The sequence below is a fragment of the Halichoeres trimaculatus genome, unplaced genomic scaffold (genome assembly GCF_033239565.1).
Source record: "Halichoeres trimaculatus isolate MK-OKI-2021-1 unplaced genomic scaffold, fHalTri1.1 fHalTri1_scaffold_18, whole genome shotgun sequence".
Taxonomy (NCBI): domain Eukaryota; kingdom Metazoa; phylum Chordata; class Actinopteri; order Labriformes; family Labridae; genus Halichoeres; species Halichoeres trimaculatus.
Window position 1 is genome coordinate 10255524 of NW_027437196.1, and position 21811 is coordinate 10277334.

The 21811-nt window shown below is 42.1% G+C and overlaps 1 protein-coding gene across 4 annotated transcripts in view; it reads left to right on the forward strand.

Annotated features, from left to right (window-relative positions):
- Window positions 1-21402, forward strand: part of cacnb2a (calcium channel, voltage-dependent, beta 2a) — a 78107-nt gene extending 56705 nt beyond the window's left edge. For all 4 annotated transcript variants that reach the window (XM_074693012.1, XM_074693014.1, XM_074693015.1 and 1 more), the window contains 12 exons: window positions 1038-1157; window positions 8790-8912; window positions 8997-9133; window positions 9212-9288; window positions 9822-9841; window positions 11720-11800; window positions 11892-11950; window positions 14609-14718; window positions 16140-16291; window positions 18621-18716; window positions 18920-19102; window positions 19588-21402. In XM_074693012.1, coding sequence (XP_074549113.1) covers window positions 1038-1157; window positions 8790-8912; window positions 8997-9133; window positions 9212-9288; window positions 9822-9841; window positions 11720-11800; window positions 11892-11950; window positions 14609-14718; window positions 16140-16291; window positions 18621-18716; window positions 18920-19102; window positions 19588-20358 — 1929 coding nt within the window. In that variant the 3' untranslated portion in view covers window positions 20359-21402. The remainder of the gene's footprint in view (window positions 1-1037; window positions 1158-8789; window positions 8913-8996; window positions 9134-9211; window positions 9289-9821; window positions 9842-11719; window positions 11801-11891; window positions 11951-14608; window positions 14719-16139; window positions 16292-18620; window positions 18717-18919; window positions 19103-19587) is intronic.
- Window positions 21403-21811: the final 409 nt, after the last annotated feature.

Here is a 21811-nt window from a genome sequence, read left to right on the forward strand (position 1 = left end):
CAGAAGCAAGCATGGCAGCAAACGTAAACAAAACTTTAACTTGAGCCTAACAGAGAACTGAAAGGAAGACACACTTGTGGCATTGTTGCCCATTTTATTTCTTTAAAACTGATCAACGTTCATGTTTGATTATCTCCTGACGTCGCATTAGATCACGCAAGTTTCTGTCAAATCTCAGGTTCGTGGAATTGATGTCCATACCATTACGTTTGGTTTGATAATGTGGAGTCGGAAGCCTGTCATTTTCTGGGGCCTTGTTGTGAATGCATCCGAACTTGTGCTAATGTTCTTGTTTTTCCTTTCCTCTTTTCTAAAAGCGCAAAGTGTCATTTTCAGGTCTTGGTTGTAAAACTGATCAGTCTATCAAAATCATAAAGTGAAGCCATCACATGCTCCTCATTTGTCACAGTTCATCCAATCAGCCTGAAGACATCAAACTTTCTGTTTGTTTCTTTTCAGAATCACGCGTTCTGTAGTAATTGGTGTCAGCTTGTGTCGATTTAAACGATCATTGTGCGATTTTATTCACATTTCCTGCAGTCACAAAAAAACACAACAGCCCTGCAGGCAGCTGAGAGAGTTTAGGACAGACGATCAGCTGCTGGTGTTTTTTTTTTTTTTTATTGAGGACTGTTTGTGTATTTTGGCTTCCTCTCTCAGGAAGAAGAGGAAGTGTCCATGATTTGCTTCAGATTTCATTGACTCTTGTGATTTCCTTAAAATGCTACAAAAATAATGGGATCATTTGTTATGGAGCACAGCCCCTGTGCTCATTATTTCATAAATTCAACTGATATCTCTTTGATGATCAGAGCCCCACACTTCAGTCCACGTGGGCGTATTTGCATATCTGTAAGTTGCAAATCAGATGCTCAACTTCAAAGTTGGGTATTGGACAGAGCAGCACAAAGCAAGTTCTCAAGATGCTGGGAGGCTCGACGCTTCCTCCAACACCTGTCACTGATAAGAGGGGCTCACCAAATGGATGATGATGGTGTTAGCATGTGACTGAGATGTTTGTGTTGTTGTCTCTGCAGGGTTCGGCCGACTCCTACACCAGCCGTCCATCAGACTCCGATGTGTCCCTGGAGGAGGATAAGGAGGCAGTGCGCAGAGAGGCAGAGAGACAGGCTCAGGCACAGCTCGACAAGGCAAAGGTTGGTACCCAAAACCCAGCGGCACGGATATCAACTTGAGTCATAACAATTCTTCCCCTCAGAAAAAGATCATCTTTGGTTTTTGTTGCACTGAGATGAAAAATGAACTGCAATTCACTGTTTGAACACCAGAGGGTGCTAGTTGTTTTGTGAAATCTGGTGTTAGATGCCATTATGTCAGTTGTCGCACCTGAATAGAGGCAGAATGTGAAGGTTTTCCTAAATGAGAATGCAACACAAGGGATTCCCGCACATGGAAAATCCCTGGTCTAGCAGTCAGCGTACAACCTCAATCCACCCAAAATTTCAGAAGCACTAAAAAAAACGTTTCAATAGTTCGCGAATCATTTTAGCTTTTCCTGCAAAACTTGATGTTTTGACGCTCATTTTGAATTCGATGAGGAACTTTCAGGCTACATTTCAAAGTGAAAAATGCATGTTCAGTTGGGAATAAGTGGGTCAGGAATTCAGTTGTGATGGTTCACATTAGTGGGGAGAGAATAAGCAATGTCAATGAGGGTCACCACAAGAATAGAAATGTGTTTGCACAAACAAAGTCTGGTTTATTATGCTTGGGTTGCTGATGTCAAACATCACTCTAATGGTAATATAAACTTTACACTGGTTGGTTTGTTATTGGAAAATGAAATGCTGTGACTTCTTCCTTCGTGGTCTCTTAGTCTGGGCTGACATGCTCTCTTTGCTTTGTGTAATGGCAGTGGTCCTCTAGAGATGAACGGTGTACAGGTCTGGTTTCTAAGATGAAAAAAAGGTCCTGTCAGAGACCTCTGATGTGAGAGGTTAGGGGCCTCAGAGGGCTCAGTGCTTCTGTTTATCAGAGCTGAGCTTCCCCCTGCTGTGCTCTGCTCAGGGCCACAATTAGCAGCATATAAACAAACACACACGGACAGCAGAGCAGGCTTTACTCTACACTACAGGAATTGCAGTCTGAGCTTGTTTCCACACAATCACATGCAGGTTAAGATTTATGCGTTTGATCTGTGAAATCATTAGTGCATCTTCTGTCCTTTATCTGCTCTTTTGTGGCTCTTTGGCTCCATTGTTTTCACTTTTAAAGAATTCATTAAAGCAAGTGTCTGGAAAAAACAGGTTTATTGTTTTTGACTGAGTGTTTAGTGTCTGTAACGGCTAGCGCTCATTAGCTCTGTGCACTAAGCTTGTGGCCATCCATCCATTCCAGCACACATCCCTCCCTGCGCTGTGACTGGGGGTTGCTCTTAGATGACAGTGACAGATCATTCCAGCAGATCTATGTTGTTATTTTCCAGAGCCATCCTCTCTCACTCCCTAATTAAAAAGATAAGTTGGCTTTAGAGATAACCTGGCATGGATCACCGCTGTTGGCATCTTACATGACTAACGACCAGTAAAAATAGCTTCTCAGTTGTCCGGCCACCACAGAGAGAGACAGACTCTCTTACCGAGTATTTAGGAGCAGTTATTCATAATGACTTCCCAAACATACCACTGATATCAGGCAGTTCACATTGCTTCAGTATAAAAAGTAACCTCAGTTGATGCAAACTGAGGCCAATTCGGAAGTGCAAAAAACTGAAGTTCCTCTTCTTGAGTGTCTACTTGAGACCGGCCCCAAGAGCCAAGGAGACCTTTCCAGAGCCCACATGAGAAATGGACACTTTTACAGCAGAAATGTCTACAGCCTGCTCCATGAAAGCTGTTTGGGTTGGTGTTGCCCATTTCTTCCTTCATACACTCTCCTTGGAGGTGATTTTCTTGTAATGCACCTATAAGGTAATATAAAGACAAGGAGTTGTACAGAATTTTGCATAATTAGAGAAATGGTTGAGTTGACTGCAAGGTATGGGCATCAGAGCTCTTTGTCAAAAGGCTTAAAGTAGTTTCAGATCCATCTCTTTGCTTGCCAACAGTTGACATCACTGACACTACCTTCATGCTCTTGACCATGAATTTTATATATTGATCCTGCAGTGAGGATCACATCCCAGTCAGTACTTCTCTGGTGAAAATAATCAAATATTTGCATACAGTATGTTCATTTTGGCGGTAAAGCTCTTCTCTGGGGCCTTGCTGCTCTTCCATGAGCCTATGAGCCAAGCCTGAGGTGGGCAGAGCACACTTCCCTTTAATTTCATCTGGGCAGGGGAAGCACACTTCTCTTTTGTGTGCATAAACAAAAAAGCTAAGGTGGGAGAACACACTTCATTTTTTTGACATGTGCATACATCAAAAGCAGAACCAGGCAGAGCACACCTCCCACCTCTGCCAGGTGCATGCATTACAAGTCACAACGGGGAGAGCACACCTCCTCTCTCATTCATGTGCATACAAAAAAAGCTCTGACAGGGAAAACACACCTCCCTTGTATTTTGCGTGCATATAGAAAGCTTAGGCAGGGGGAGCACATTAAGGGCTCATCCCATTTCACCCCTTAGGCTCTTTTGGATGTGAATATATGAAAAAGCATAGCAGAGAGAGCACCAGCAAAGACCCTTCAGAGTACACAACAGAGCAGTCATCGGTGACAGTACACATGATCCGGGTAAAATCAGTCATGGCAGAAAAGGAGGAGCTGGGATGAAGGTGTGTTGCATTATGGTTTGCAGGGAGAGCACCAGCACAATGCAACGCCCTTTTTGCTTTTTGCTCATTAGATGTGCTTATGTGAGTTTTGGAGGTAAAAGGCCTCCTGGTAACTGTGGGATCCAGGGTATTTGGAGTGTAACAGCTGTTGGCATTGACGACAGTAATGTTACTTTGCCTGTTTAAGGCAGTTGTACTGTTACATACCTTGTCCTTGTGTTGTTAACAGAGGTGCAATTGAGAAACTCGCTATAGAAAGAGCTTTAGTCATTTGTCCTCCTTAGGCTGACAATCAAACACACTCTAACAGAAGCTGATTGAAGTGGTACCTCACCTGATAGACAAAGGTAGAAGGTTTATCTCTGCGGTGGCAATGGGGAGCTTGATGTACGATAGAAAACAAAAAGATCTCACTGTGACTTAGCTTGGAGCAAGAGCAACCTGAGAACATTATTGAAATATCTTCCCACATTAATTAAAAGAAGGTTACAGCTCCCTTTAAACTGTGTCATAATACATTATACAAGCACTCAATACAACCTGAGGCCGGCGCACGCAGCCAAAGAGAATACATTTCAGATCGATCAACAACATTCAAGGTGAAACAACGTGGGAAACCTGATTTATAGCTTTGAGATCCTGCTGCTAATGGAGAAGGCTGTGGCGTGCTACATGGCAGGTCTGCAGGTGTTTACGCCGTCAGTGTAGGTACAGCGACCACTGAGAGGTTTATTGACTGAAATACTCATGGTGCAATGAGATATTGTGACGCCTGTTTGGTGGTTTTAATCAGATGTTGTCCATGGCTCTGCCTCCCTGGGTACCTAGTTAAAGATAGATCCTCTCTGACATGTGTTACCTGTCTTATCCTCAGTCTTACTCTTATTCCTCCTACAGTTTCTGTCCCTTTTTGTCTCTTCCCTCCTCCTCATGCTTCAAACCAGGTCTCTAACCCCCCCTCACTGCAGTCGATATCACATCTATAATGAAGGCCTGTGTTACGTAAGAACAAACCGAGGCTCAGTCAGATGTACAGATCCTATACAGCCGTGTTTAAGGCACCATTATACTCATTCTCACTGTAACCTGTGATACGAGGTGGCATGTAGGACATGTTTACATTTTATTGCCGACAGGTTTGTAAAATGTCATTAAGGCTGTAGAAAGCTTGGCGGCCATGATGGTTAATGGGAGCATGGAGCTGCAGGGAGGGAGAAAGGAAGGCAGCAATCCCTGGGAGAGGCAAGAAAGTGCAGCGAACATACGTGTACTAATGGACCTCATACCTTCATGCAGACATGTGACTCAATGCATGCAAACACCAAGGACGCTCTGCCCTCTACATGTCTCTGCACAGCACACATGGGATCTCAACAGAGGTGTCACACACTCAGCATACAACCCTCACTCAATGGAATACTCTCACGCTGTCCTCATGAGGAGAACGACTCCAGGAGGATTTCACTAATGCATTATTTCCATAATCCCTCATATTTCATCATATTTACCTCACACCTGTTGTATTCCAATAAAGCCCGAGTGGGCAGTGGAAGCCTTGATGAAGGAGTGCACCACCCCTTCTCGAGCCACTGATGAATTGCTGCTGTAGTACTAAGCATCGCTGAGCACTGCTGCCTGTTTGAAAAATCACAAGCATCATTCAGATCTGTGTAAATCCAATCAGCTCAACTCCTCTGTTCGGTTGTTGAAGGTTAAAGGTGAAAAGGAAAGTACTGCGTGACAAATCTGATTTAATCCTTAACAGTTATTTAATCTTGTAGTCTGTGTTCAACCTGTAGTAAGGTAGATTTTGGCCACTCGGGGGCAGCAGAAAATACATCATGGGTGCAAAGTTATGCATCGCTCTTGCTGCCTATGCTGTCAAACAAACACGGCGCTATGTTGGAATTCATTTCAGCTACACATATTGTATATCCACCAGATTGATTTAACTATTTCCTTGCTTCTTTTTGGCCTCAGCCACCTCCTTGTGGACTTAAACAGCTCAAAGCTCCAATTTGTCTTACAGCTAGTCGATACCTTTACGTAATATTTAAACAGAAAACATCACTATGAAATCCTTGAACAAGGCTCATTGGAGGCTCTTATTGAGACCCGATAATGTTGTTAATGGGTGTTAAGTTAAACTCAACCTCTGTATAGGCGTAACAATAGCCACGGTTACATGAGGAGTTTTTCGTCTTTCCGAATGGAATCTTTCCGAATGACTTTTCCGAAAACAATAGTATACATGGAAAAGAATATTCCAATCTCTGGTCTACATGCGCCGCTGTAATCAAACAGAATAGTCAATGGGGCATGCACAGAAAGACGTAAACATCACGAGATTTATCAAAGCTGGAGAACGACAGTTTGTTTATCACGGTGTTGCAATACTCCGTATTTCGAGTTTGTCGTCCGTCCAGTCTTGAAATTATGTTCATTTCTTTCAAAGTTTGGATCCAAAACAAACTTTCCGCAGCAGTCCAGTGCTGACGGCTCACCGCCATTTTTACAGTTGAGGAACATCTCTAGGTGCGTCTTTCGTCATATCTGAGCATGCGCTGAAAGAACGCACCCTGACAACTTTCCGTTTGAGTGGATACATGATACCTCAATCGGTTTGGGGAAAGGAATATTCCACCCCTGTGAAACAGATTAAATGTCCATTCGGATTGGCACTTTTCTTTTGGTATGAGGTGTTTACAAAGGTCAAATTCTTTCCGTTTGAGCAAATAAAACAAATGCAAGCGGAATATTTGGGTCCATGTACTACTGGACTGTGATTAAACTGTTTTGACATCGGGGCTCATTCTTTTGGGGCCAGCGCTGTAAACCTTACCTGTGACCAGAATAAATGCTGAACTGAGAAAAGGATCCTCATCTTGTGATCATTTTGAGTTGTTCCGCTCTAACTGAGATGAAATTTCCCTTCGGAGATCAATGAAGTATTTTGATTCTGATTCTGATTCTAAAGAACTGGGTAGATTCTATTATAGTTTCACACCAAAAGTAGAATTCACTCTATTTGCACCACCGAACACGAACACGAAAACGCGTCTGCTTGTGTCTTTTCATTGACTTTACATTTGGTGTAAGTGTAGTATAATGTTTACCATGTGCTCTCTAATGCATAACTCTAAACACTGTAAATCAAATAAAACAAACTGAACTGGATAGATCAGGCTGACAAAACAGCAATCAGATAGCCAACAGGATGTCTCTGTGATGTCACATATTTGTTTATAATACAGAGTTTTGAAGCCCTTCTTTGAAGGGGGGCACACTGGAAACCCTTGACTCAAGCAAGTTTTGTCCGACATTGGATGAAGTACAAAGGCGGGACTCTAGCATTTCTTGCAGACAGTTACAACTAATTCAGTCATGCCCTAATGTGGTCAAATCCTGTAAGTTTGTTAGCTTCGCAAATAAGGAGTTATACAGGCGTAGAATGAGAAATTATCTATTTCGTCATAAATCACATTTTGAGTCAGACATGAACATGTTTACTAATGCTTTTAAGGTTTTTTTTTATTTTTGCTTGGTGTGTATGTGATGTCTGGTGCTTCTGCAGCCAGCCTCAAGTGGACTCTTGAAGAACTGCAGTTTTTAGCACTTCCACAAAGGCTTCATGTTTTCCAGTCTGGATGTTAGCGCTTGGTTAACACGAGAGCTGAAACTGCTCTGAGAAAAAGTTTAGAAGCACTTTTTAAGAAGGCTGCTTTACTGGGTTGTATTAAAGTCGTTATGCCCCCTAGTGGCCAGAACATCAACTATTGTTGCTTTAAAATATAGAAAGATATTTCAAATAGTCTTTACTTTTGTATTGTTTTATATGCATTGTGTCAAGGGTGAGCTGTAGATAAGCCTGGATGCAGAAGTATCAGTGGGTGTGTTTTATTTTTAGGGTTGCTAAGAGAAAAAAATTCAAACATCAGATGACTGTGATGAAACCAGCCAGATCTGAGTGCACTTTGAAAGCATTTATCAAAACCTGTACCAGATCCAAATAAAGTTGCAGCATCAAAGCTCTGATCTCCAGGGTTCGTTTTGGCTCGGAGCTGAAATTCACACACCCCGTCCTCTCATCCCACTCTCTTTCATCTGCAGGTAAATATTTAGCGTGTGAGGCTACGCTGTGGGAGATTACTCTAAGCCACTTCACTGTGCATTCGCTTTGGCTTTTCAGTTGACTCCTGTCATGCTCGTCACACAGTCAAAGGCAGAGCGAATGTAATCTGGTTGAGGGCATGGCCATGTTGCCAACTGTTGAGGCTGGCTCTGAGATTATGTCCAAAAGCTTTTATGTAATTCCCAAAGGGCTGTTTGTCTTACGCGCGTATATTCTATTCTCTTCTTTTCTGGTGGAGATGGAGGGTTTTTGTTTGCGAGCACATGCTTCTCCCATTACATTCGGTACATGACGTGACCTTATTTAATCTTATTCAAATCCCTTTTGTACAAATGTAATGCGTCATTATGGGCAGAGGAGATTTGCTTTCGCTTTGCGCAAAAATACCTCCGTCTAAAAAAGGCAAAGGTTGCTTTCTCACGTGTTTGGTGGTGATATTATTGCTCGCAGGAGAATGGGAAACATTTCATTAGCTGTTGCCATTATCTCAATAGAGTGTTTGTGCCAAAGAGGAAGGTCAGCAGTGATGGGATAGGAGGGCTCGTATTGATTCAGCCATTGGAAAGTCTGCAGGATTGATTTATGAACCTTTTATACGAGCGCTGTTTGTGACACTCATAAGTTACTGTGAGACAAGAACAGTCCTGTTTTACTAGTGGTGTCAAAGCGCTGATTGCTATTGACACTTACATGTAGCACCACTCTGAGCTGTAAAGTGTTTCAGCCTGTAGCAGAGAGACGGAGCAGCAGCCAAGCTGGAGCATTTTCACTTTTTTACACCTTCACCTAGTTAAAGGAGGAGTCCCATCTTTATTCTTAGGTTTTACAATCAGAAACAGATACTATTTTGAGTCTTTTAATATATTTCACAATCTGACATTTTCACACACGCGTCTTTGTCTCTTTGTTCCCACCAGACCAAACCAGTTGCATTTGCCGTTCGCACAAATGTCAACTACAGCCCGAATCACGACGATGACGTTCCTGTGCCAGGCATGGCTATCTCCTTTGAGGCCAAAGACTTCCTCCACGTCAAAGAGGTGAGTGGTAACTCTCCAATAAATGACATTAATGCTTGAGGAAAAGAAGGATGCAGAAAAGAAATACCAAATTTTCTTGTGTAGAAATTCAACAACGACTGGTGGATAGGACGCTTGGTGAAAGAAGGCTGTGAAATCGGTTTCATTCCCAGTCCGGTGAAGATAGAAAACACTCGCATCCTCCAGGAGCAGAGAGCCAAACAGGGAAAATTCCACTCTAGGTAATAACACTTTCTCCATTTAAATTTATCAGGACTTGTTTGGTATGAATCTGACATGTTATCACTTTCTGTTTCCAGTAAATTGGGAGCCAACTCATCTTCTAGTTTGGGGGAAGTGGTTCCTAACTCTCGGAAATCTACTCCTCCTTCCTCTGGTGAGCGTGACCAGCGACATTGACACTCCAGTGTTACATTTCAATCATTCTTTCACCTTTAAATAAGTTTTCTCTTTTTTTCAGTTTTAACTTGTACCATAAAATGTTGAACATTCTCCATGTAGTAGCGGACATTGTGTTCCTCCGTTACCTGTGACCTCGTGTCTTCATCCATGTGACGGTGCCTCTGTCTGTCTGTGCGTAGCTCTTGATATAGATGCCACAGACTTAGACCCAGAGGACAATGAGCTACCAGTCAACCTGCGCTCCCCCAAAGCCAGTCCAAACACTGTCATGTCACCCCTAGCTAAAGAAAAACGAATGCCCTTCTTTAAGAAGGTAAACCTGGATTCACCTGCCCCTGTCTTCTCCTTCTCTGTCCGTCCGCACGGCTCAGACTAAACTCCTGTGGCTGCTCAGTCTCACTCAGAGTCTGTCCTGTTTGTCCACATCGTCGTCCTTGTCCCACTTTGTTTGTTAGCATGCACACCTGTTCTTAACCTCTCTCTTTCTCCTCTTCCGTCTCACTGCAGCTAAGCAGAAGCAGAAGTCGGTAAGTTTGGGCCTCTCGCCCCGCTCGCTGCTCTGCCAGCCTCTGTGTTGTGTTTGTTTTTTGTGTTTGGAAGTAAACTTGTAATATTGATTGAGTGGGAGCTCAGTGTGAACAGCTTTTTGATAAACTAGAGTCTGTTTGTTTCATTTGAAAGTGAACAAATAAATATGTGAATCATATTTGTCAGCTCTCCTGCCTCGGATAAAAAAGGTGATCTTAGCTTTAAAGGGGCTGTGAGGGGTTTGAAAGTGATCTTGAAAAAGTCTCTCTTCTAGATATATGCCTGATTGTAATCCACACTTTAAAATGAGATTATCAGCCCCAATATTGCTGGTTACATGTTATTTCAAATTGCTACTTCTTATCTTCCAGTTTAGGTCAACCAGGACCGGATTGATTTATGACATGTCTAGGTCTCTATAACAAAATTGAGAAGTGATAGAGATAAAACACATAGATCTGATAAAAATGATTTCTATGACTAATTTTGTAGTGATGGTGGACACAGGAGCCTAACTGTCAGACAGAAAAAGGACAGACGAGAAGAAGAAAGCTAAAGGCTAATTAGCCTTTAGCTTGGGCTGTATCACTCTATAACACAGGGGCTAAACTGTTAGTGCTAATGTTTATTTTAACCCACAGTCAGCAGTTATTCTGCAGTGGTCTGTTCAAACTTGAGAGTCTATCAATAAAATGAAGAGTGAGGTTATGTTAGCTCTGATTGGTAGATGACTGGCAGGACATAGCTAACCAGGATTTACTAATGTTACACATTACAGACATGTCTTAGAGCACAGGATTGCCATCTGTGCGGAATATAAACGGCTACTAAACTACTTACAAAATGACAGTGTTTACTTGTTGTCACGTTAGCCTACAGGTACCTTGAAACATTGTGTTGCAGATGTCGCTTTATATAGCCGGCTGCTTGTTGTCAGTTGCAAACCATAGCGCTACGTAGCTGTAAAAAGTTGTGTTGAACAAAGAAAATTTGTTTTGAATCGATCCTCATTTATTTCCAAAACAAACACACGCCTCACTAAAAGTAATTTACGACAGTGTCCGAAGACTCCAGGCCACAAGGTGGCGAGGGAGTGCAAATAAAACAGATCCTCCTCATAGCATCTTTAACAAATGACTGGGAATGAAGGAACTTCCTCAGCACCTTTAAGAGGGGTATTAGGCTTTTTTAAGGCTTTATTCTGTCCTTCTGGTACCTTTGTAGTTTTTCAAAAAAGCGTATTTCAGCCTCTGTTTGAAATGCTTCGTTGTAGCTGCTGTCTCTTTAAGGCTCCCTAATCCATAAACCCCCTTCCCTCTGATTGGCGAGCCCTGTGGGTCTGTAGGGGACAGAGCTATGGGTAGACCTCTGTGTTTGAGGCCCAACCCTCCTCCATCAAAGTGTCAGGGACTAGTTAGGTGATCCTCATGTGATGATGTAATCATTTCACCAAGTCTCGTGAAGATCTTGTGATGAGATTCGCAAACTGAGCCCCCACTTAACCACGACAGAAAGTTTTACTGTCCTTATTTTTTAGTTCAGTTATTTTCCTTTTGGCTTCATTTATTTTCCCTCTTTCTTACTTTTCTCGTTACTTAAACTTTCTTTTGACCTAAGAGCCATGAAATGAAGACCATCTTTTTATCTGAAGCTCTAATCCATCATAAATATGAAAGTATACTTTAATGCACTTCTAATCAAATCAAAGCCGGCTTGTGTTTTCTTTTGGCCGGCTAAGACGTCTCATTTCATGATTCACAATGTTCCAGTGCTTTTAAAAAGTCTCGTCATTGTTTTTTTAACCCCCTCTGAAGTGATTTGTTACAGTGTCTGAGGTCTCCATGAATTACTGTTTTTCTTTATCCCCTCCTCCGAAGGCGGAACACATTCCTCCGTACGACGTTGTGCCTTCTATGCGGCCCGTGGTTCTGGTAGGACCATCACTGAAGGGCTACGAGGTACAGCGGAGCTTTTGTTAAACACATAATTTGAGAGATATTATTCATCCCCTGTAGCTGTTAACGTGTGTCTTTAATTATGTCTCCACAGGTTACAGACATGATGCAAAAAGCACTGTTTGACTTTTTGAAACACAGATTTGAGGGACGGTAAGTTCTGTGTGACCTTTTAAAAACACTAGCTCTCATCCCACTTCCTTCCTCAGTCTGTCTTCCTCATTCCTCCTCCCTCTCTGACTCTATAGGCCGGTATTTATCTGTCCCCAGAGGTTAGCCAAGGGAGTGTGTAACAAGTTTGTTTGGCCTGGAGATGTGTGCTGCTGCTTTAAATAGGCCCTCTCCATGTCCTTAATAGGCCATAATGGGTCCTAGAGCAGAGCAGGATTCTCCTCACTCAATGTTGAGTCCATCCACCAGTTTGAAGGAGAGAGGCCATGAAGTTACACAACTTTAAGACCCAATCAGACCACCAGCAGCTCCACTCAATCCTGTTAATTCCTGTTAAGAGTCGAGCTCTCAAACCACTGTTTTAACAACACAAAGTGGTGAAAAGTGAGCAGCTTTTGAAAGTTTGAGACAAAGTTTCCATAGATCAGGTTGTTTTTTAATTTTGTTTGCAGTATAGAAATGTATAAAACATTGTTTAAGAGACATCACCTTTGATATCTGAAAAGACGTCATGAAGACTAACGAAAAAAGGCTTATTCCAAAGATGAAGCAGAAAATGATGGAGATGAAGCAAATGCTGAACGAGGTTGACTCAACACAGTTAGCACACAAACCGCTAGTCCTGTTAAAGTTGCAGCTTCATGTGGAAGCTAATAAACTAACCGTAAGCACTAAGTATGAAACAAAGACGTTGTAGTGTTAAGTCAAAGCTCCCAAAGCAGGGGTTGTGAAACACTGATGGAGGGGGTCCTGGAAGTATTTACAATGTACATTTCATCCATCATCATAAAAATATAAACACAATATGGGTCAAATTTTATATAAAACTATGCACACACAAAATTCTTTCTCTGCTTTCCACATTATTTGATGCCCCAAGACCCCTGAGGTGCCTCAGACAGGATAACATTGGGACCAGTGGCAGCAGATTTAATTAGGAAACAGCAATATTTGAAAGTAGATGGTCTCATGTCAGGGGGTCACCGGTCTGTGGCAAAGCTATTTTCAAGTTGTGAGCTAAAAGTGTGGGAACCACTGGGTTAAAGGACTCGACAGAATCCAAATCAATCTGAGTCTCTCTCTCCGTACAAATATGATTCAGAAACCTTTTTTCAGACAGAGCTGTAGATGTGTTTGGGTATGCTGGAAAAAATGGGTGTAAGTTTTCTTTTTCTTCTTACTTAAGGAAACAAAATTTTATATATTTCTCTTTTTTCGCTTTACAATGCTAAAATGTACCAATCTGAAATTTTTAGTTATATGTGACTAGATCATAAACCATATAAAAATGGACGTAGTCTCGCGGACGTCACCCGTCTGTTTCTGAAACGGAAAATGAAGCTCACCGGCTGTAGCAGCCATATTGGTAGTGGCAAGGGCTTCACCTACAGCCATAGGGCGCCTGTTGGTCACGTGATCCTCAGCTGTGCCTCTTATTGGGAGAGCTCGCAATCTTAATATCCTCCAAACGGCCGAGTTAGAAAAAAATTCACCCCCCGTACAGTGGGTGCCGGTAGTAAAATTAGCGACTCAGACAGGAGACGTTTTTTGAACCAGGCTGTAAATAGGTTAATGTTTGCTTTGAAAACAGCTTTTTTTGGTTTGGTGTGTATGTGACTTCTGCTACTGAGCCAGCCTCAAGCGAACACTCGAGGAAACAGAGTTTAGCACTTTTGCATTGTCTCATATTCCTAGACCAGAGGTTGATGAAAATTCCTTGGATTTTGCAGCCAGCCTGAAGTGGACATTTGAGGAACTGCAGTTATCTTTACTGGTTTCATTTTTCAACACAGAAAATCTGAAATCTATCAGCAGCTAAGCAGGTTATTTTAGTTTCCCATCAAACAAAGTAACTTAATTAAGTAACGTAACTTACTTTACTACAGTAATTTTATTAGGGCCTGAGCCCGGCCATGGGGTCATGCAAAGGATTATTCCACTTTCTTTCAGTCTTCTGCAGTTTCAACCCAAAATTTTGCACCCAAGTCTGTCAGGCCAAAAAAAAAGAAAGAAAGAGGTATCCAGTGGATGTATGCAAATATGTGCTGAATAGCGCCCCCTATAGCATGCCAAAATTTTAAAAAGTCTGCTCTTGTACTGACTGTAACCAACATGCACGACATTTTGGTGCAAAAATTTCATGCCAAGACCAGCAAAATGCTTTCTTATCAACATGCTCAACTACCAAGCCCAGAAATTCGTAACAATTTTCAGCAATTTTCAACAATTTTTGGCAATTTGCAGGGCTCTTACTCACAACAACAACGTACCCTAGGTTTTTTATCAGATCAACTCCAAATTTGGTCTCTGTGTTGTCGACATAAAGTGGATGAAAAGTTATCAAAGGATTTATCATAACCCAGTGGGTGTGGCCAGGACAGCAGGTCAAAGTTCATTGTTTTTGGTATTTGCTGCACACAAGACAGTTGCAACATGCTCTTGATACTCATCCCTGCTTGTGGCTTTAATTTTGTCATTACCCTTTTTTTCTTGTTTGTTTGTCTTTATTATCTTATGTCATATTTGTTTTATGGATTTAGCAGCAAGTTTCTTATTTTATTGTCTTTGTTTATTGTATATTTATGAATCCCAGTTCATTATTTCTGGTTATATATGTCATTTCTTTTTATCACGTTTCAGAATATCAATCACTCGCGTCACGGCGGACATCTCTCTTGCCAAGCGCTCAGTCCTGAACAATCCCAGCAAGCACGCCATCATCGAACGCTCCAACACACGCTCCAACTTGGGTATGTTTGGACTACAAATTACTGTGGTGCCTGGGAACATCTGGTGTTTTGATTCATAATGTTTTCAAGGAGACCAGCTCATGTAGAAAAGGAAGGAAACGATTAAAGCAAAAAATGGTAATGATAATTCCTGCTGGCCTTGACCGGTTTTGTTTTGTTGGGAACGAGAGATAGAGCGAAAAACCCTTGATAACAAGTTCAGGAACCACTCTGATTCAGCTGAGGTTGATTGGGGTTTAGATGAGATAAGAATAAAAAGATTCCTGAGTCAAACTGAGGTGACTCAGCTAATTTTAGCTGTGTATCGTCTTAAGCATCAGTCAGTGCCTGCAGCAGAGTAAGACGTCCCGGGAGGAGCATATACTGGAGGCAAAAAGTGTATTTGATATCAATAATTCATCACTAAACAGAGCCAACACACTACAACTCAATGATCTGAACTCAGTCTGTTTTAACAATGTCCTAGAAAAAACTAACAGGGAGCTTTAACCGTTCCTCCTTCACCACTACTGTCTATGAAAGAAACATTAAGACTGAGCTAAAAAAAAAAAACCAAAGCTTTTTTAATTAAGTGAGAGCGGTCTGTGCGGCACATTTATCTGAAAAACATCCATCTTAACAAGCCATTTTGTGCTTCATCGAGCCTGAAATCTGTATCTTCCTGGAGAAAACTGACAAAAGAGCCAGATTTAATCATTTGCTGCCGTAATAGCTCCTGTACATTAATTGTGTCTGAATGAAAAGTGACGTTTTTGTGATGTAAGTGAAAATCTCCTGGGTTAAGGACGCAGTTAATTATTTTAGGAAATCTCAGCACTTGAAACAAGTGAGTTTATCTGCCCCTTTGTGCATATTTCAGTTGGTAATTGACACCCAGTGAGCTGTTTGGTTGGAATGTTTTCATGTTAACGCTTCGCTTCAGACTTTGTCGTGACTGGGAGTCATCAAACTTGGCCGTGATTTCACTCAGATCTGGAATCGAGCCCTGCTGTGATATTTGCGGGATCATTTTTTGTAGTCGTGACGTCATCTGTTGGCGAGATGACGAGTCAGTTGTTACAGTCAGTTGTTGTTAGATGGAACAGATCAGGTCTCACTGTTCCTCTTAGAGACGTTAGTCTCTCAGTCTGATCACAAAAGCCAGACTCTGGAGTGACAGACGCAGAACAGCAAACTAAACTTACTCAGGACACACTGAAAGAATCATTTAAGTCGTATTTATGAATCTCTTTTGAAAGCAGAAGCTTCAAAGGGTTTGAGATCAAAACAAAATGAAATATTAAACAGGCACTGGAGTAAAAAGATTAAAGGAACAAAAGAGAGTTTAGAAAGAACATAACCCAACGTCTGATTCATAAACTGTTGAGATGATGCAGGATGGTCCTTTGGTAACGTCTTTTTCCTCTCTTTGTCTTCTCCAGCTGAAGTCCAGAGTGAGATCGAACGGATTTTCGAACTAGCCCGGACGTTACAGCTGGTAGTTCTGGACGCCGACACCATCAACCATCCGTCACAGCTGGGGAAGACGTCACTCGCTCCCATCATAGTCTACGTGAAGATCACCTCCCCAAAGGTATGTAGAAGTGACATCAGTGATCCCCGGACAGAAGAAGAAATCAAAATGTGCTGTGAAATTACTTTAAGATAGAAAGTAATCCTGCTGTGATGATTTGACCAGATTAGGGTCATAAAATCAGAATTAAGCCATAATGTTTCCATATTTAAGTCATAACATTACAGTCAAAATTTTACATTAAAGTTGTAAAGTTATCCAAGTCATGTTGTTACAAGATTAAAGTGGTTATGTTACAGAATTAAAGTCATGACGTTATCAAAATGAAGTCCTGAAGTACCAAGAATAAAGTCACAATGTTGCTGGAATAAAGTCGTAATGCTACGAGATCTGAGTTGTAATTTTACAGGATTAAAGTTGTAATGTTCCTAGATTGAAGTCATATTGATAAGGGATTAAAACTTACCTGCCAATGTTACACTTTGACAAAGTGACCCCATTCCTGTTTCTCAACATCCCCCAACCTGCCCTCATTCATTAACATGCTTTTTGACCACCAGGTTCTGTGTTTAAAAATCTGCAAATGCCTGTTGCTGCCAGGTCTGACACGTATCGCACACAGTATTTATGAATAAGCCTTCAGTTGGTAGCATCTGCAAAAGAAACAATGATACTTAATCCAGGTTTAATGATCCACTCAATACTGGTTACTGTTTGCCGTAACAACGCTAAAAAATAATAACACTCGGCTCTCTATTCAACTCTCAGACGAGAGTGTCCCACAACTCTCTCAGAAATCACACACAACACGCAGACGCTGGCTGCAGAACTGCCTGTCGCGGGTGATGCATTCACTGAGCCTTGTAATTCTCAAACACAAAATAAGTAATCTTAACAGTAATGTGGTCCCAATATCTAATATGAACAACCCACTTACTGAGTTACAGCAGCAACGTGAAAAATTGGAAGAAAATAAGGAGAAATTACAAAAACAAAGAGTGTTTGGCAGGTATGGATAAAATTTTTTGAGTTAAATAGAATAGAATAGAATAGAATAGAATAGAATAGAACTTAATTGTCATTGTAACAAGTTCAACAAAATTGAAGTCACAGCAGCAATCATGAAAACAAAAGTAAGAAAGTGTATAGAACGTGCAAAAAGGTCCATAACAAAATAGATGATGACAGCTTGTCCATCATTGTCCAGTTCAGCCAGTCTCCACCTCCACAGGGTCCAGGACTGAGCTTCTTCAGTCATACTCCATCTCTGTCTCCTAGATCCTGTCTGCTCACAGCAGGTGAAACTCTTCCAATGAGGCGTTGGTGTCCAGTGTTAGCTCGATAGCCATGTCTGTAGATAGCATGATGCTACTCTGCCCTCTGGTATTCCCTCTGTTGCTGGGTTAGCACAGCTAGCTCGTCCGTCTTATTGGAGATAGATCTTACGTTCCCAATAACGATGGATGGAAGGACAAGTCCATGTCGTCACTTCTTAGCTCACACCTGAGAACCAGCCCGTCGTCCTCACCTCCTTCTCCTCACCTTGTGGGAAGACATCAGGCCTTGCACCAGTTAGCATTGACATGCTACAGGCTACAAACAGCTGAGTTCACATGCAAACAATGCAGCCATGGTTACATGTAGGATCTCCAGACAAATGAACCATACAAAGCAATGATCCACTCCAAATACAAAGATTATGAAAAAGAGACAAAAAAATACAAGAAACAGACAAAGAAGAGAGAGCTGCTGCGAAAAAGCAGCCATAGCCAACAGGGCTATGAGATTAAAGTTGTTATTTTAGGGGATCAAAGTTGTAGTGTAACCAGAATAAAATCTTAAAGTCAGGAGATGAAAGTTGTTGCAATGTTATGAGATTTAAATTGTTATGTTACCAGGATTACACTAAAATGTTTGAAAGATTAAATCATAACTTCACAAAATTAAAGTTGCAGTGTAATGAGATTAGTCGTAATTTTACTGGAATAATGTCACAATGTTGGTAGATCAAAGATGTCTTGTTACAAGACTTGTGTTGTAATTTTTCAAGGTTAAAAATGAAAATTCAAATGATTAAAGTAGATGTTTTAGTACTTTATTTGTAATGGAGATTTTTTTCTCAGAGAAAAATTGCAACATCAAACTTTATTCTCATAACTTTACTCTAGAACTCTTATTCATTGATTATTGATTACTTTGGAAGGTATCCTTTAAATCTATAGCTGCATAAAAACAACCTCATTGAGTTAAATATACAACAACCACCTCTGAAAGAATAACTTCTTTCTCCTGTAAGTCTAAGACTCTGGTTTTGCCCCCTTAAATCTTAAGTTTACTTTAGTGATATAAAATGACAGGACTGTGTTACTCTTTGTCAACCTGCTCCCAGGTGCTGCAGAGGCTCATCAAGTCCAGAGGCAAGTCTCAGGCCAAACACCTCAACGTCCAGATGGTGGCTGCCGACAAACTGGCTCAGTGCCCTCCTGTAAGTCTCCTGAGTGGACGCTTGTTACCGTTCACTGAAAGTCAACTTTTTCTTCTTTTGGGGCGGATCTTGGAGGGATTTGAGTTTTATGCATGTCTGAAGTCAAAATATCCACATCCATCTGGATTAGCTCTGAAGTTGTGTCATAAAGTGATACTTCATATGTTGTTTCAAACTACCGGTTCTCGTTGCTCCTTCTGCAGGAGATGTTCGACATCATCCTGGATGAGAACCAGCTCGAGGACGCCTGTGAGCATATGGCCGATTACCTGGAGGCTTACTGGAAAAGCACTCACCCCACCAGCAGCAGCCCCCCTGACCCCGTGCTGACCAAGCTGCCCACAGCCGCCCTGCCCTCCAGTACGGGCCCAGTCTCAGGCGTGCAGGTAAACATCATGTTTTTTTTTTTAATTGTCTGACTTCGTATGAGGTCATGACGACAGGGAAACACATCTAAAAATGTTGAGTGTCACAAACTGTACATAAGTCCAGATGTTTTTTAACCTCTGACCTCTCTCCATCCACTGCCATCTCAATGGAAAATGTAAGACTGAGAATGGGGGGTTCCCTGAGATTAATGATGAAGAGGAGGATGAGGAGGGAGCATGAGGTGATTGTTGGTGTGTTGAGTTTGGAGAAGAAAAGTCAACAAGAATCTGCTCTGATTCTGACCTAAAAATATCTTTTCTGTTTCTTCAGAAATCTTCCTCCTCTAAGCTTTTCTTTAAATGGTTGATGATGTTTTAATCCTTTCTTTTGTGCGTCTTTGCACCACAAACGTCCCAGGTTGGAGTGAAATCTGCATGTTGGTGTGTGGAGTGTTTTTTCTCTCTGTGTCACCCTCCTGACTCTCGTGTGTTACTGACCTCAGGGTGGCAGTGCCGAGCAACGAGGCGACAGAGCAATAGAAGAGAGGAAAGGCTCCAGAGAGGATCACCAGCACCAGCACCACCATCACCACCACCACCACCACCACCAGAGCCAGGACCAGGCTGACGCCGAGGCCGAGGCTGAGGGGGAGGGGGAGGGAAACGAGGAGGAGAGGCCTCTGAGGACGGAGACCTCCAGGAGAGCCCAACACGTCCACCACCGTTCGTCTTCCACGCGGACTGAGCACCACAACCACCACCACCATCACCACCACCACAGCAGTCGAGCCCGGGGCCTTTCCCGGCAGGAGACGTTAGACTCAGAGACCCCTGAGAGCCGAGAGAGCCGTGAGAGCAAGGACTCGGCTTATAATGAGCCACGCACTCAGCTCCTCCATCAGGAGGACGAGGAGGAGGAGGAGGAGGAAGAAGAGGAGGAAGAAGAGGACGAGGATCTAGGGGAGGGGCACCCCCAGCAACAACAGCGTTACGAGCCACTGCCCCACCGGGACCACAACCACCATCACCACCACCACCATCACCGTGGTGGGGGCGAGGAAGCCGGCCATAGCACGGGACACCACCGCTCGAAGGAGCGCGAGCAGGACCATAACGAGCGCAACAAGCAGCGCTCACACCACCACCGGCCGGGGCGCGACCACCACCATCACTACTACGACCGGGACAGAGACAGGGACCGAGAGGGGGAGGTGGCTCCCAAAAAGAGAGGTGATGCAGGGGAATGGGCTAGAGACTCCTACATACATCAGTGACGGACCAAACCCCTCTGAAGCTCTTTGGACTCCCCTCTTAAAGACCGATCTGTTCCCCCATCGTGCTGCTACACCCTGAAACCACAGCATCCTATTTATGTACACTTCCTTTGTAAATGCTGTTGCATCTTTTTCAATGGCAGGATTTTGATTACATAGATACAAATATAAATATATAAATATATGTATGTGTGTATCTATGCATAGACGTTGTTTATGTGTGGATATGCATGATTATTCTTAAATATGCATATTTTAAACCTGTGTTTGATAAAGCATGACAAAGAAGCAGAATTTTCTCTGTGCTGAGCTGTGCTTTCCGTGAGAAGACCTCTCATTATTTTCTGCTTGCAAACACTTGAAAAATGTGTTCTTTAGACTACTGCGAGGGTTGACTTGGGTCTTTGAGTTAAAGAGTTTGTCATTTTGGGACATGCACATGTTCACTTTCTTTCCCACAAAGACACTGAATCGCTTGTTCATGACTTCACCCAGCTTAGCCTTCCTTATCTTTAAATTAAATCGCAAATATAATTGAATGTAGATTATAACCTCCAGTGATCAAGAACAAAAAAAAAACAAGTGGCCAAGTTTTACAAGAGACAAAGTGGTAAAGGCATACTTACTGTATATACCTATGGACACTGCGCCTCATGTCCACCAGCTGTGAGAAGTGAAGCCAAAATACAACCATAACAGGTGTTGAAATATGACATTCACAGAGGCCACAAAACTGATGATGCTGCTTAAGTTGAACTTAAAACAGGAACCAAATATGGGAAGACTCAATCTAGACCGTGCAAACAAAATCACAAAAAGTGTAAAAAAAAAAAATACATGCAGCTTCAGCCCATTGTTTTATCGGTTTATCATATCGGCAGAATTTGGTGTGTTGGCCGATATCAGATATTTTATCTCCAAGTCAGTATCAACCGATACTGATATAATGCCGATAATATCATGTATCTCTACTTTAATCTGTTATTTTAAAGTTCTGCGTCCACAGTTTCAGACATTTTAGATACACCGCTTTCTCACTTGCAGGCGACAACTAAAAGTACCATTTCTCTGGGTCCAGAAACACTTTGATAAACCCTTTACTCTGCACTTTTACTCACTCAGATGTTCCAGATGAAATCTATTTGATATGACACTAAAACTCACTTCAAGTCTTTCCACCGAAGCTCATTTAAGACTTATTGTTTATTGAGTCTAACCACTTTTCTAAAGTATGTAGTTCCCACATTTCTCTAACTTAAAACTGGTTCGAGAATCTTTATTTCAGGAGATCTGTGATAGGATCTTTAAACTAACTCAAACATCAAATGATTACCTGGCAAAAGTCATGTTTCCACCACCACAACCTTTTTCCAAAGGGAGGAACTTTTGGGGGAACTTCACGAGGGTTAGTATTTAGTTCCAGTGACATCATTCCACTCAAGTTCTATCTCTG